Source organism: Setaria italica, chromosome II (assembly GCF_000263155.2).
Source record: "Setaria italica strain Yugu1 chromosome II, Setaria_italica_v2.0, whole genome shotgun sequence".
Classification (NCBI taxonomy): Eukaryota; Viridiplantae; Streptophyta; class Magnoliopsida; order Poales; family Poaceae; genus Setaria; species Setaria italica.
The window spans coordinates 37,483,261-37,497,857 of record NC_028451.1 but is presented as its reverse complement, the minus strand read 5'-3'; the positions used below and the strand labels follow the sequence as shown (position 1 = coordinate 37,497,857).

At 47.1% G+C, this 14,597-nt stretch overlaps 2 protein-coding genes and 2 pseudogenes across 2 annotated transcripts; all 4 read right to left on the bottom strand.

Annotated features, from left to right (window-relative positions):
* Positions 1–797: 797 nt before the first annotated feature.
* LOC101768736 lies at positions 798–2,316 on the bottom strand (annotated as a pseudogene).
* A 1,350-nt stretch (positions 2,317–3,666) lies between these two features.
* On the bottom strand, positions 3,667–5,412 carry LOC101768333 (UDP-glycosyltransferase 74F2). The gene is made up of 2 exons (XM_004957314.3): positions 4,622–5,412; positions 3,667–4,532 (listed from the first exon to the last, which is right to left on the bottom strand). Exons 1-2 carry the CDS (start codon positions 5,291–5,293, stop codon positions 3,804–3,806), a joined length of 1,401 nt encoding a protein of 466 aa, XP_004957371.1. The 5' UTR covers positions 5,294–5,412; the 3' UTR covers positions 3,667–3,803.
* Positions 5,413–7,613: 2,201 nt separating this feature from the next.
* On the bottom strand, positions 7,614–8,595 carry LOC101765220 (annotated as a pseudogene).
* A 3,082-nt stretch (positions 8,596–11,677) lies between these two features.
* On the bottom strand, positions 11,678–12,792 carry LOC101767928. Its single transcript, XM_004957313.3, has 2 exons — positions 11,921–12,792; positions 11,678–11,831 (listed from the first exon to the last, which is right to left on the bottom strand). The coding sequence occupies exons 1-2, from the start codon at positions 12,790–12,792 to the stop codon at positions 11,789–11,791; spliced, it is 915 nt and encodes a 304-aa protein (XP_004957370.3). The 3' UTR covers positions 11,678–11,788.
* Positions 12,793–14,597: the final 1,805 nt, after the last annotated feature.

The window sequence follows — 14,597 nt, the reverse complement described above, 5'->3', positions numbered from 1 at the left end:
GGAAAAGGGTTGCGTAGTCTAATTATCCTCGTCCTTTGGGAAATTTGGCCAGAGAGAAATCAGAGGATATACCGGCACAAGGAGCCGTCAGCTAATCGAATAGTCAATTGCATCAAAGACCAGACAGCAGTGTGGATCACGGTGGGAGCTAAACACTTACAATATTTCGTTTACGCGACTTGATTTTAGTAGTATCCCTCGTGGAGTTTTCCTTTGCCGCTATTGAGATGTGAGTGTACAGTTTGTATAGAGTGTTTGTAACCGGCCCGTCGGACTTTTTTTTTTTAATATAGCAGCAGCTCTCCTGCCTCCTTTCAAACATAAATTCAGTTGGTTGGATGAATAGACAGGGACGACGGAGATGGGCTAGTCCAACATCAAGGACCACCCTACCATGCACTACATTACAGAAGAAACGGGCTGGCGCTAACTCTTTCCTCCGCCCCTGCGTATGGATAATGGATCACTGATGGGTTGCAGCTAGGTTTCGCGTGTCGGCTCATGATGAATCAATGTGGGTGATACATGACACAAGCTTCGCGATGATTTTTGGCGCACCGAGTACTAATTGCATGTGGAGAACCGACAAAAAATTGAAGACACCATAATTGACTAAGGTGGTCGCAGCCTAATACAGTATAGTCTTTTGGATGTCTTAGCTTGCTGTGTATTAATTTGGCTACTTCTCTTTGATGGGATATATACATGTCTGTTCCACGGAGAATCCATCATCGAACACAAAGGGTTATTAGTTAGGTCATTTAGATGCATGGTCCAAGATCCTCAGAAGACAGCCGTACGTATAACATTATTATTGTTCTTACTTACATTTTGCGCGAGAGGACAGGGATGAAAATGTTTGAACAAAGTTAGCAAGAACGTACCCCGTTATTGCTAACTTTGTCTAGCGAGTTGTTGGTTACACTTTTCGAACCAAGTTTGCTGATGGACTCTAGGATGTTCTTGTCGGAGCTGCCACCTTCGCGCATGGCCTTCTCCTTCCAATTGGCAGCGTTTTGCATGCACTCCACGCTCCTCTGCCCACCTCCCTCACGCACCTCTCGACCTCCTCCTTCCTCACCACACCTCTCTCATCCGGGCGCACACGCACGCCGACCTGCCACACGTCCTCAATATACTTAGCGTTCATGGTCTGATCAGACCATTGGGGCATTGCAAGCATTGGCACACCCGCACCCATCCCCTCCATCGCGGAGTTCCACCCGCAGTGCGTCACGAAGCACCCAACAGCCGGGTGCGCCGACACCTCGAGCTGAGGGTTCCATGTCACGATGAGGCCCCTCTCCTTGGCCTTGTCTGCCAAGTTTTCAGGTACCTTGGAGATCTCCGAGGCCCTGACAACCCATAGGAAGGCCTTGCCGCTGTTGTACAACCCCTCCGCCATCTCGGCCATCTGGACACGGTCTGGTTTGGCGAGGCTGCCGAAAGAGACGTACACGACTGAGCGCACGGGTCTCGCGTCCAGCCAGGCCCTTGTCGTCGCCGTCAGAGGGGTGTAGAGGTGGAAGCCGTAAGACGTGTCGTCCGGCAAGCGGTTGTCGAGGTACGCCGACGGCACGGTTGGGCCCACTGTCTTGGCTCTCCAAGCAGACACCATGTACTCCGATTCCTTGCAATATGCCCAAACGATTTCAGTGAACCTTATCGATCGACGCATGTATCTGTGGTAGGCAGCGATGATTATACCTGAGGCTGCAACTCGTAGAACGAGTTGACGAGGACGTGGTCGGCCGTGTCGAGGCCGGCGAACTGGTTCACGAGCAGGTTCAGGTACGCGCGGTCATCGGGATCGGTCAGGAACGTCGGAAGATCGCGCAGCCTGAGCCCGGCCAGCAGCCCGGGCAGCTCGAGCGGCTTCTCGTCGCCGACGAGCGGCGCCTCCACCAGCCCGGCCCACGCGTGGACGGCGCCGCCGCCTCCCGTGGCGGGCTCCTGCTGGCCGCCGCCGCCGCTCTGGCCGAGCACGAACCGGGTCACGGCGAGCGTGCACCGGGCGCCGCGGTGCGCGGCGAGGCGCTTGCCGAACTGGAGGATCGGGTTGATGTGGCCCTGGCTCGGGTTCGGGGGCAAGAGGACGTGGATACGGTGCTCCGAGTCTGGCTCCGCCATGGCTGGTCACTCAGCTGCGTGCGCGGCCGGCTACGTGGTAATAAGTAAAATGAGATTGATATTGTCTGGTTGTCCGTATCATCGTCAGTTTGTAAAACAACCCGACAGCAGGACTCGCGTGCTACGCGACATGCATAAAAGCTGCCTAGATCGATCAGGCGCATTGTGAACAAGATCATGGTATGATAAAGACATATTAGCGTTTGTCCTGTGAGTAGTTTCAAGATTCTTTTTTTATGTCCTAGTGTCCGGCGGCTAAGCAAAAGCAGCACACGTCACGATTGCTCTCTGTGCGTCAAAAGTCACATTTCTGGCGTTCGAGCTCAGCACATAAGACAGCCAACATCAATGTGCTTACCCTTATGGATGCGCAAAACATCGGAAAGGATGGCGTATGGGTCATGGAGGAGAAAGACAGTGCCGGCAGGATTTCCATGAGCTATTCACAAGATTACTTCTCCTCTTTCGCCGTTAACTTTGAACTTTGTACTCCTTGTGACCTTATAATTTTTTCTGGGACTTTTTACAGTAACACGAGTCCAACTTATATTACGTATATACTAGACATGCATGTCTGTCAATTATTACTTGCTAGATCTAGAAACAGGTTAGCAATAGCACCACAGATCCGTTAGATATGTTACTTGCTGAATGAGCAGAACAAGAGAACTAATACTCCAACAGCATAGGCCGGAAGTTCAAGTTTGTTCCTTGTACTGATGGCTCTCTGCTCCCGGCTCACACCTCCTGTGCAATCAACCCGCCCCTTGTTTCTCAGGGTTCTTGCAGTCCTGAAGCAGAAAGGTAAATGAATATGCTTATCAGTACGTGGATCAATTAAGCCTTCGTTGTAGGGTTTGATCATAATAATGCCCCAAAATCAATTGGAACACTAAAACAGTATAAAGTACTACCTTGTGACCTTTCTGTTTTTCTCAGTAATTGTACTACGAAGGAGCATGTGCTCAAAACCAGTACCAAATTGACCTGATCCATTGCATATATGTTTATCCAATAAACGTGCACACATATTTTATTACTTGAGACGATACAAGAAGATGTTGCTTGCAGGGAGTACTCTGTATTCGAACTGCTGCTCCGTGAGCAACTGCCACTACAACGGAACAGTAAGCAAACGAGTACCCCCGGCCTTCTGATTTCCGCACGCGCCGAGCAACGGAGAGTGAGCAGACGGAGAAAAGGCAGGAAGGGGGCTGGATGACGGGAAGGAGGGTACCGTATGGCGGCGGCGAGATCGACGATACGGGCGAATCGGAGGACCCTCATGCGATCCTGCCTCACGAACGCCCCCGCGATCGCCGCTGCCGGCAATCTTTCTGGCATTTTCTAACAATCTTTAGTTTGTTCAAGTGCTTACTGCATTTATGTGTCAAAATTTGATGTGTTATGATGATCCAGAGGTGATGGTTTCCTCCACAGGAACTAGTAATAGCCTCAACGTCTAGAACGCTGCTTGTACGGCCATGCATTCGGTTCAGACAGAATTTCAACAACAGAAATTGGCACGTAAGCAAAGACTTCCCGACATCGACTTCCATTTATTATTGCATTTAAATGGCACACATTATTCAACAACAGATAGAATTTCACGAAGAGAGACTAGCTATTGGGACAGATGGCAGGTGCAAAATCAGAATATTGAAATTTTCTATTCAACTCCTATTCCATCCCAGCTTGCCAAGAAACTCCACGATGTTGTTATCGGAGCTGCCACCTTCACTCACAGCTCGTTTAGCCTTCTCCTTCCATCCAGTAGCATTCTGCTGATACTCCATGCTCCTCTCGCCATCCATCACCTCCCTCACACACCTCTCAACCTCCTCCTTCCTGACAACGCCCTCCTCGTCAGGACGCACCCGAACGCCCACTCGCCACACGTCCTCAATGTACTTGGCATTCGTGGGTTGATCGGACCACTGCGGCATCGCTACCATTGGCACGCCGGCGCTTAGCGCCTCCGTCGTCGAGTTCCACCCGCAATGCGTCACGAAGCAACCTACGGCCGGATGCGCTAGCACCTCGAGCTGGGGGCTCCATGTCACGACGAGGCCCCTCTCCTTCGCCTTCTCGGCGAAGTTCTCAGGGATCTTCGCCGTCTCGGATGCCCTGACCACCCACAAGAATGGCTTGCCGCAGTTGCACAGGCCCTCCGCCACCTCGGCCATCTGGATCGCGGTGGGCGCCGAAATACTGCCGAAGGCGGCGTAGACCACGGAACGCGGTGGCCTGCCGTCCAGCCAGGCCCTCGTCGTCGCCGTCAGCGGGGTGTAGAGGTGGAAGCCGTAGGACGTGTCGTCCGGCAAGCTGTTGTCGAGGTAGGCTGACGGCACGGTTGGACCCACCGTCTTGGCTCTCCACGTGGACGCCATGTAATCCGATTCCTTGCAAGATGACGACGACGATCTATTGATCACCTTGTCCAGGATATTGTTAGCGAGTGACTGAACTGATGATAGCTGTGGTGACATACCTGTGGTTGCAACTCGTGGAACGAGTTGATGAGGACGTGGTCGGCCGCGTCCAGGCCGTTGAACTGGTTCGTCAGCAGGTCCAGGTACGCGGGGTAGTCGCTGGGCTCCGCCAGGAACGACGGCATGTCGCCCGGCATGAGTCCCGCCGGCAGCCCGGGCAGCTCTACGGGCTCCCCGCCGGCGAGCGGCGGCCTGATCCGTCCGGCGAAGGTGTGCGCGTACGCCACGTCCACCGCGCAGGGCTGCGTGAAGAGCGCCGCGGCCGCCGCGCCGTGCCGCCGCGCCACGCGCCGCGCCCACGGCAGGAACGCGTCGTACACCACCACGCGCACGGGGCGGCCCCGCTCCGACTCCGACCGGAGGAGCGCGCCCACGGTCTCCGACCCGGCCGCCTCCAGCCGGGGCAGGTACGCGTCCGCGCCGCCGGCCTCCCTGATGCCGCCGCGGTCGCAGCCGTCGGAGATGGCGGCGACGCGGATGGCGCCGTCGCCCGGGGACGGGTTGGGGTGGCTCTGGCTCAGGACGAACCGGGTCGCGGCGAGCGTGCACCGGACGCCGCGGCGCGCGGCGAGGCGCTTGCCGAACTGGAGGATCGGGTTGATGTGGCCCTGGCTCGGGTACGGGAGCAACAGGACGTGGATGCTCTGCTCTGAATCTGACCTGTCGGCCATGGTTGGTCGCAAGCTCACTCGATCAGCTGTGTGCGTGTGCAGCGCAGCTACGGTCCTCTGTTATCTGGAGCGATCGAGTGACTGTGAACTGACACTCTGAGAGAGAGAGAGAGAGAGGGAGAGAGAGAGAGTGCGTAACCCTTTTATACCACGTTCGTGTGCAAGAAATCTTGGTGCGCCAAGAGCCCAAGACTATGGAGCACGTGATTTTCTGGACTAATGTGGCTTGCCCATCACGTAATTAAAAACTGCTCAGGCTGATCGAGTATTCAGCAGCGATAATATTTTGTACTTTCAGGTTGCTGTCCAAGATCGACATTGTGAAGAAAGCAGCAGTTACCAAATGTAAGTTGGCAACAACACCAACACCAACACCTGCGGTAGGACCCTCGTACTGCGCGACACGCTGTGTGGTGCGTAAGTTGGTTACTAGCTAGAGTGCAGGTGCAGCATGGACTGCAAGATGATGTAAGGTGTGATGTCACACACAATCCGTGATGCGTGGCAGTCAAGGAAGCAGCTAGCAACAGGACGGCACTCATCAACCTCCAATGGCCGACGACCGATCGTCGTCGTCGTCACTGATGACATCTGAAGCCTGTCCTTATGTGCTGGAGAAGACAGGACCGACTGATAGTCTAGAAAATGTTTGATAAACATAGGAGGGAAGGTGTTGATAAAGATAAATATGATCAAATGTGACTCGGATACCATAAAGGAACAAGTTAAGTCGTGACCGGTCGCGCAGTCCACCAATCGTGCGACCTTAATTAGCACATGCACGCGGCTTATTTATTACTACTACATGCATGCAGTTGAAAACTGAAACGAGGAGACCATACGAGTGGAGCTATTATAAAATAAAACGAGCAAAGAGAGTTGGTAGAGTTGTATGAGGTCATCACTGACATCAACGTGGGAAAATGATTGTATTTTCATTAAATGAGCATAATTCTTCCATCGAGTGTTCATTTTCAAATCCGTTTAAAGCATCGTGTTCCTTGCGATGAGATCTACAAAACTAGACATTAAATATATTTTAAAGTCATTTTATGCAAGTGTCAACTTATGTTGTATACATAGTAGCAACTTATATACAAACTATTTAGGAATGTAGCAACTTATGTTATACATAGTATTAACTTGTATTGTATGTCTGGTGGAACTGAATTGTTGTCCACTTGTTAGTATCGATTTATACAGAGAACATGTGATACCTTATATGTTATATTAATTATAACTCACATAGAGTCAATGTAATAGCTTCTTCGGAGCTAATGTATCCTATATACATAGACAAATAAGACAGCTTAAATAGATAACTCAAATACGTAATTATATTGGGTGCAAGAAAATGTAGCAATTTATGTACATTATTATAAATTTATACATAAGTTACTGTCGGTGTTTTAGATCGGCAACCCGTCAAGGGTTACCCTAGGTGGTCTTTTGTGTGGTAAAGGTCGTCGAGAATCAAGGAATCAATGGTGACGCAAGGAACACGATTTAGACAAGTTCGGGCCGCTAGATCGCGTAATACCCTACGTCCTATGTGTTAGTTTGTATTGATCTTGGATGAACTGGAGTTGTTCTATTTTGAGGGGGTCCCTGCCTGCCCTTATATACCCGGGAGGGTAGGGTTACAAGTCCGAGTCCTAATCGAGTACTATTACAGAGTTCTACTCGGTATGGTCCGAGTAGTTTTCCATACAGATACTTGACTAGTCCGAGTGGGATACGCTTATCCCTTGTTCTGATCACATCCGAGTACGCCCCTTAGTGGGCTGTCCAAGGTCTACTCGTGGGCTTGGGGTGCATGCCCGACAGTTACTACACACTTCATGCATAACTAGCTATTATGTATTCAACATAAGTTGCTAGAATATAAAAATATATCTATCATGGATCTAGTTTTATAAACGTCATCAAAACAAACGCAGTGGTGTAAACGGAATCGAAAATGGACACTTGAGAAGAAAGTTATCACATTTTAAGAGGGGAAAGGAAAATAGAAAGTTCTTAAGCTGCAGCAGTACAAAAGGGTCCGCAGCAAGCCGGGCGCTCCGGTAGACCCAGCGCGCTAGCTTTTTCCTATTATAAAAAAGAAGAAGAAAGAAAGTGGGAGGGCATCGACAAACCGATGGTGAACAACTAACTTAAGCGTTAAATTTAAATATTTTTTTGCTAATGTAGAAAAACGAATGGGCATGCTCAGTTTGGCACTTTTTTTCTCAACATGCTCTGTCCCGTTGCCAAAAGAAGTAACCTCTACAGCAAAAGAAATGGCGCCGAGGCCAAGTGAAAGGAAAGGACATCGGTTCTAGTAGCTCCAGAGTGGCACATCGACGATGTTGGCGTCGCCGAACTCCATGACCGCGGACGGCGGCTCCATGAGCATTCCCTGCGCCAAGCTCGCGGAGTACAAGTCCCAGCTCATGTTGTTGAACACGTCCAATTCGAACGCTGAGACCCCGGCTGCCGGAGAGGATTCAGAGGACTCCTCGCCATCGGTGGCGCTGCCATCGTCGCTGGCAGGGACGATGGCGTCGCCGTCGAGGACGACGCCGAGAGCGCGTTGTCCTCTGGGGCCGCCTCGCGGCGCAGGAAATTCTCCACGGTCTCGGCAACCGCGTGGCGCACCTCGGCGAGGTTGGCGTTAGGAGGCCGGCACCGCGAGCAGCCACGCCGAGTCCGCGAAGTTGAGGCAGGCGCCAGCGCCGGCGATGGCGAGCATGGTGGCGTCGTGCGCGCGTGCGCGGCCCCCTCCGCGGTGTCGAAGGTGCCGAGCCAGAGCCTGCAGCCGCGCCGGCCGGGCATGCGCACCTCGCACACCCACCGCCCGGCGTTGCCCCGGCGCCGCACGCCGCGGAACACGGTTACACGGGGTGCCGCGTCTCCCGGAACTTGGTCCGGCCCGCCGGCTGCTTGGGCGGCGACGTCCACACGGTCTGGTGCTCCGACGAGGTCGAGGCCGAGGCTGAGCGGCACGGGAAGCCCGACTCGGCGATCATCTCCTTGATTTTCGCAACACAAAATCAAAGAAGTTTAATGGGCCTCGGGCCATTGGCCTATAAATACTGGCCCACCTAGGGCCCAGCAGGTAGCCGAGGGCCGAAACAGTCAGTACATTAGTTTCCAGGAAGCTGCACAAGCCCTAACCATCTCGGCGTCTCGCGGGCGGGTGCGCCACGGTTCACGGCGACTCCGGCTTTGTACAAACCAGCGGTGGCGAGGCATCTCGTCGACGGGGTGTTCGTGGGCGCATCTCACGGCTAGCAATTCCCCCGGTTCACCTGCTGCATCGGGGACAAGTAAGCGTCTCTGTTTCCTTTTCTAGGTTGCTTACTGTTCTGGTGGTAGTTGCTCAAGGAGCAGTTCCAATTGAGTTTATACTAGTATACTTTATGCTCTACTAATCATAGTGTTTAACCATCATAGTCCTGATCACCTCCCCCGAATCATCACATCAACCAAGTTACTAAGCCGATCGATATTGGATGGGGTTCTATTTCAGGCTGCAAATAACCTCTAATAAGCTAACATCCATACATATATCAGGCCTTTTCCTCCTTGTTTCATTAGGACTTTCTGCTCTTTCTAGCATGCATGCGACTATGCGTGCGTGCGGCCTGCTAAATAGTTTTGTTTGGGCTTGCATACTGTCTGGCAGTCTTAGCCAGCTGCTAGGAACAGGTTGCTGATGTTTTTGGCCCTACAAAACTTGCTGATTGCCATACAAAACTAGTGCTTCAATGAATTTGAGCCCTTTTTCTTTTTACAATTTTCGCAAAGAATAAGTTATTTGAGCGCTTCTTATATATTTTTGGCCAAATTGCTCTCAAAGCACTCCGATGGAACGGTTTTTGCACCAACGTCATTGTTTTTATTTTATTACTCACACCATCATATATATTTGACTCAAATCTTCTTCATGCAGCACCACACGATCGTACACGAATGGCCCAGTAGCCATCGATCCTTTCCCACCATTAACCCTGTTTATTCCATATTGTCAAAACCCAGATTTTGTACACTAACACCCGGATAGCCAAAAACATCAGCAGCCTGTTCCGGATGTACACTAACTTATTTGTTACTTCCAACTCGCCTCAATGCCTTCCACCTGCTAAGCTGCCCACACCGAGTCTGTTGCTTCCGCTCCTCCACAGGCGGTGCGGCCTGGGAGGGAAGGGAACAGGTGCCGTGCAAGGAATACAGGTAGGGAAACAGATGCTGTGGTGGTGATGTCCATCTGGCTCGGAGAAGAGGAAGAAGCTTGGTGGTTATCATCTAGAGCAGTCTGTAGGAAGAAGGTGCTAACAACTTGACAGAGTGTTAGGTTGGGAGACAGTGGGTTGGATTCTAGTGGTAACTTTGCATGGGGCAAAAAACAATCGTTTGTGAGAAAATCTTCTCCAATCTAGTGCTATGAGGTTCCCTATATTTCCCCTGTCAAATTACACACTGTTTAATACTTCCTCCGTTTCAAAGTCATTCCAACTTTCTTGGAGAATCAAACCATTTTATGTTTGACCAAAATTATAGAGAGGATCACAAAGGTTTATTGCACATAATAGATATACTATGAAAATATATTTAATAAAGAAAATTTTATGTTTGGTATCATGAATGTTAGTACTTTGTTGTATAAATTTGGTTAAACTTGAGATGTTTTGACTCTCCAAGAAAGTTGGAATGACTTATAATTTGGAACGGAGGGAGTATCAGCGAGCCTGTGAAAATGAAAATTAGCAAAGGCTTCCAATTTATGTTGGGGCATTATGATTAATCATGCAACGAGGTCTAAATAGCTCTACAAACTTTTGCATTTACTCTTTGCTTTAGGACTACAAAGGACCTTAAAAACAAGAGGGCGGCTGAGAGGTGTGACAACATAACAGAGAACCAGAACTAGAAGGAACAAACTCCAGCTTTCAAGTGGCAGTGATGGCCCAAAACGCTCATCCCCAAAAGGCATGTGCCGGGCCATTAAAAGAATGTTGAGATGTGAGTATTGCTTTTGAATTTGCTGCTGCTTCCTTTTCTGTGCACATATTGCTCTAATAGAACACTAACAATTTTAGAGTATCATATCTGTTAACTAGTACAAGCGAGTCGGGTAGCGTTGGCTGAATTTGATGATAAACTATGTGCTATTGAGGAGAAACGATTTGGCACCATGTTTCCTGATCGGGAAGTCTCACACATTTGCTTTAAAGAGAAACCATTTGGTGATGAAGTTAAACGTGACAAAGGACTTTGTCAATCCGATGTTGTTTTGCTTGCTTTGTTTGATGGCGATTGTGCTGGTATGCATACGAATTTTCCTAATTTGTATTTTTTTATTTTGCTGTTAATGTTAATGATTTAAATTATGACCTTGTGCAGAAGAAAACATGTTATTTGCATGCTCTGGCATAACTCTGCCACGTGGAAGTGCTATACTAGAGCTAACAAGATTTGTCCCTTCAGCATGTTTGGTTAGAGAATTCAATGACAAAAGAAATAGAAATGATAATTGAGGGTTGGTGCTGCTGATCATTATGTCCTTCATTTTGATTTGTTTATTCAATGTCCATTCTGTGCTGATCTACTGCTTTATCAATAGATTCAAGTGCGCCTTCCTGATAACACAACTACTGCTGGGTTCTTGGGACTATATGATAAAGATATTGCTATTGTTACATCCATCGGCTACCTAGATGACGATCCTGTAGATCTCGATCTTCAGGAATCACCTGACTGCCCTGATGGTCATGTACTAGCTGCTGGGCGTGCCTCCAATTCAAGCAGTTTTATGGCCATGCGTGGGTCTCTGTCTAATGAATCCCCCAACATCTTCCTTTTTGATAGTCAAGGTTTAACAGAGGTATGTTGTTGATATATTTTTTACTTTTGGCATTAGGGAAAGCTTGAAACTAATTTTTGCATTATGATATCTTTGGTCTAGTGTATCACTACATGCACCAAAGTGAAAAATGCATTTTTCCTTCATAAACCATGCCACTTTGCTTTTGTTCTAGGCTGCACTTGGAGGGTCACTTGTAGGAAATGACAAGAGGTTTCATGGGATGATTGTTGATATTTGTCATCATGATAGTGAGAATAAGAAATGTGCCAAGTATGTCTTTGGCAGTTCCAGCATCCCAGTTAGTTTATTTATATTTGTTACCCTTTTTCTGGTGTTATAAGTGTTGTAGCCTTGTGGGTTTTCACTCTGTAATTTGTGTGTTGTAAACAAATTGGTTCTCATTACCTAGACCTGGTGGAGACCTGCATCAGTGTTGTCTCTTATCAGTGGCGGATCCAGAAACGGGCTCCGCCCCGGGCTAACTAATATAAGGCTTAAAATCTTACTAGCCATACACTATTAGATATAATATATTTTTCAAAGAGCACAATTCAACCAATAGACTCAAACAATACATAGAATATTGAAGGTAGAAAAGTACCAAATTAAGAGTCTTCCATGATAAAAAAGAACCATACATGTCTTCATGAATTAACACCACTTCCACTTGTTCCGACGTCCTCAATTCTACATTAAAATTTTCAACATATCAGCCCTATATAAAGCAAGATAACATTATGTATTGAAATAGACTAATACAAGTAAACAACACGCACCTTGAGCCCTCGTTTGGCAAATTCATCTTACGGTTTCTTAAGCCTTGAAAGCGCTTTAGAATTTTTTCATCTTCAATCGACGCAAACAAATCTCGCTCAATATAGCACATCATGTTATTATTCAACCAATCATCATTCATTTTATTTCTTCGTTCAGTCTTGATAATATTCATAGCAGAGAAGGCTCTTTCAACTGTTGCTGTTGCCACCGGCAAAATCAATGCAAGTTCAATGAGACGATACACCAAAGGAAAAACTGTATCTCTTCCAGTCTGAACCATCTTCTCAGCAAGGTTACCAAGATCAATACAAGTGTCAAAATTATCATCATTTCTAACTTCATCAATGAATATAGGAAGGTCACCCGCAAGCTTTATGCAGTCATAATCACAGAAGTCATCTTTATAAATCTTAGCAAGCTCAACTAACTTCTGTACTTCAAAGTTGGCAAAAGAATCCCTCGGATCAAGACAAGCAACGCATCTCAAGAGTTGAGTTGATCTTTCTGGAAATCGATTGTTTAACTCACAATAAACTTGATCAATCACAACATTGAAAATTCCATGATGAAAATGATGGTAGTAACTCACTAGTTTAGCACCACGACATCTCGAACGACCTCTAACTGGTATCATATCTTCCATATTAGGAATTTCTATGTTGTTGAGGAGGCAAAACTCCTTTACTTCTTCAAAAAGAGCATCCCAACCATTTTCCCTCATTTCATTCATATTTCTCATCACAGAGCCAATTAATCCTATTGCACGAACAATGTTTTGATTTTTCTTTTGCAAACATTGTGACAAGTCTTGAGTCATCCCCAGTACTCTAATCATAAGATGTAATATGAACACAAATTCAAATGACTCCATTCTTTGAATCAATCCAGAGGCTGTAGTTTTTTTTCCCCATCAGTTCCATCTTCACTAATATTCTCCAATACCTCCAGTACAGAGGACCACATGATCATAAGACGTGCCAATGTTTTGTGATGTGTACCCCACCGTGTATCACCAGGCCTAGCAAGACTAGTTTCTTGGTTTTTCCCTCTCCCAGAAAAAATAGCACTACTATCTAACTGCTCAACAAGCTTATCATGATGACTTTGAAGGAGTTGATCTTTCCTCTTGCAAGAAGCACTAACAACATTGACGATTGAAGTGACATAATTGAAGAAATCAAAGGTTGAGCCACAACACTTGGCTACAGAAACTACCACAAGCTGCAATTGATGAGCAAAATAATGGATGTAAAAGGCATATGGGTTTTCGTTCAATACCAGTCTTTGTAACCCATGAAATTGTCCTCTCATATTTGAAGCTCCATCATATCCTTGCCCTCTAATCTTGGAAATAGATAGACCATATCTTCTAAGCATAGTATCCAATGCTTCTTTTAGTGAAGTTGATGTGGTGTCAGCTACATGTTCAATGCCAAGAAACCTCTCAATCACACTTCCTTTATCATTGACAAACCTACAAGAGAAAAGAGAAAATAGTGTTACTTGAAAGCAACAAAACAAAACATATAAAATAACCAAATAGAGAGAAGCAGGTATATACCTCACAACCACATCCATTTGTTCCTTAATAGATGCATCACGAGCCTCGTCGACAAGAACCGCAAAACAACGATCTCCTATTTCACTTTTAATTAACTCACTTGTCTCCTCTGCACAAGCCCTAGCCAAATCTTTCTGAACCATTGGACTACTCATTTGATTATTCCCTGGAGCATTTTCACCAGTCACAAGTGCAGCCTTAGGATCCTTCTTTCTGTACCATTCGAGCATCTCCATAAAGTTCCCTTTATTTCTTGATGTTTTAGACTCATCATGTCCACGAAAGGCTAAAGCTTGCAAAAGGAGAAATCTAGCAATGCCTAACATGATACTTAAACGAGCTTTATATGCCTCCTCTTCTGCTGCACTTGTAACAGACCATACATGTTCAACACTTTGCCTCTGATTTTTGAAATCAAGTGCACGCTTTCTTGCATTATTATGAAAGCCATCAATTGATTGAGCATGCTCCTTGAAACAATTCTTTGCATTCTTCCAATTTCTAAATCCAACTTTGGTGAATGTATCATTACTATGAAACCCAGCTTGTTGTGGCTTAAAGAGATAACAATAAAAGCAATAAGCTGCATCCTTGGCTACACTGTACTCTAACCAATCAAATTGATCAAACCATGATCCAACAAATCCTCTTGATTGGCCTTTACCATCTTTTTTCGTTTTTGGAAACTTATGACCAACTGGCCTATATGGACCTATTTGTAGATATGCTCTCCTTGCCTCATCCCTAATGTCATGATGAAAATCATCAATTGGCTTCCTTTCTCCTGGATCAGCAACTATATCTCTCATATCAAGTTCAATCCGTGGTCTTTTTTGCTCAACCCGGCTCTCTACACTTTTGGCACTACTCTTTTTAGTGTAGTATTTCTCCATTCTAAGTTATGATTATGAAATGTTGTAATTGCAAACTAAGACTCAAATACTTCCTGCTCAAATCAATGAAATGAAATATTCATTATCATTACTTTGCATAGAAATAGCAATTTCAAAAAAAAAATGCATACCGGGGGAACATTTTCAAATTTTCAATAGACGGTGAACAGGGGCCGGCCGGCGCTGCGCGGCCGGCGGCCGCCGGGCGTGGGCGCGCTGCGC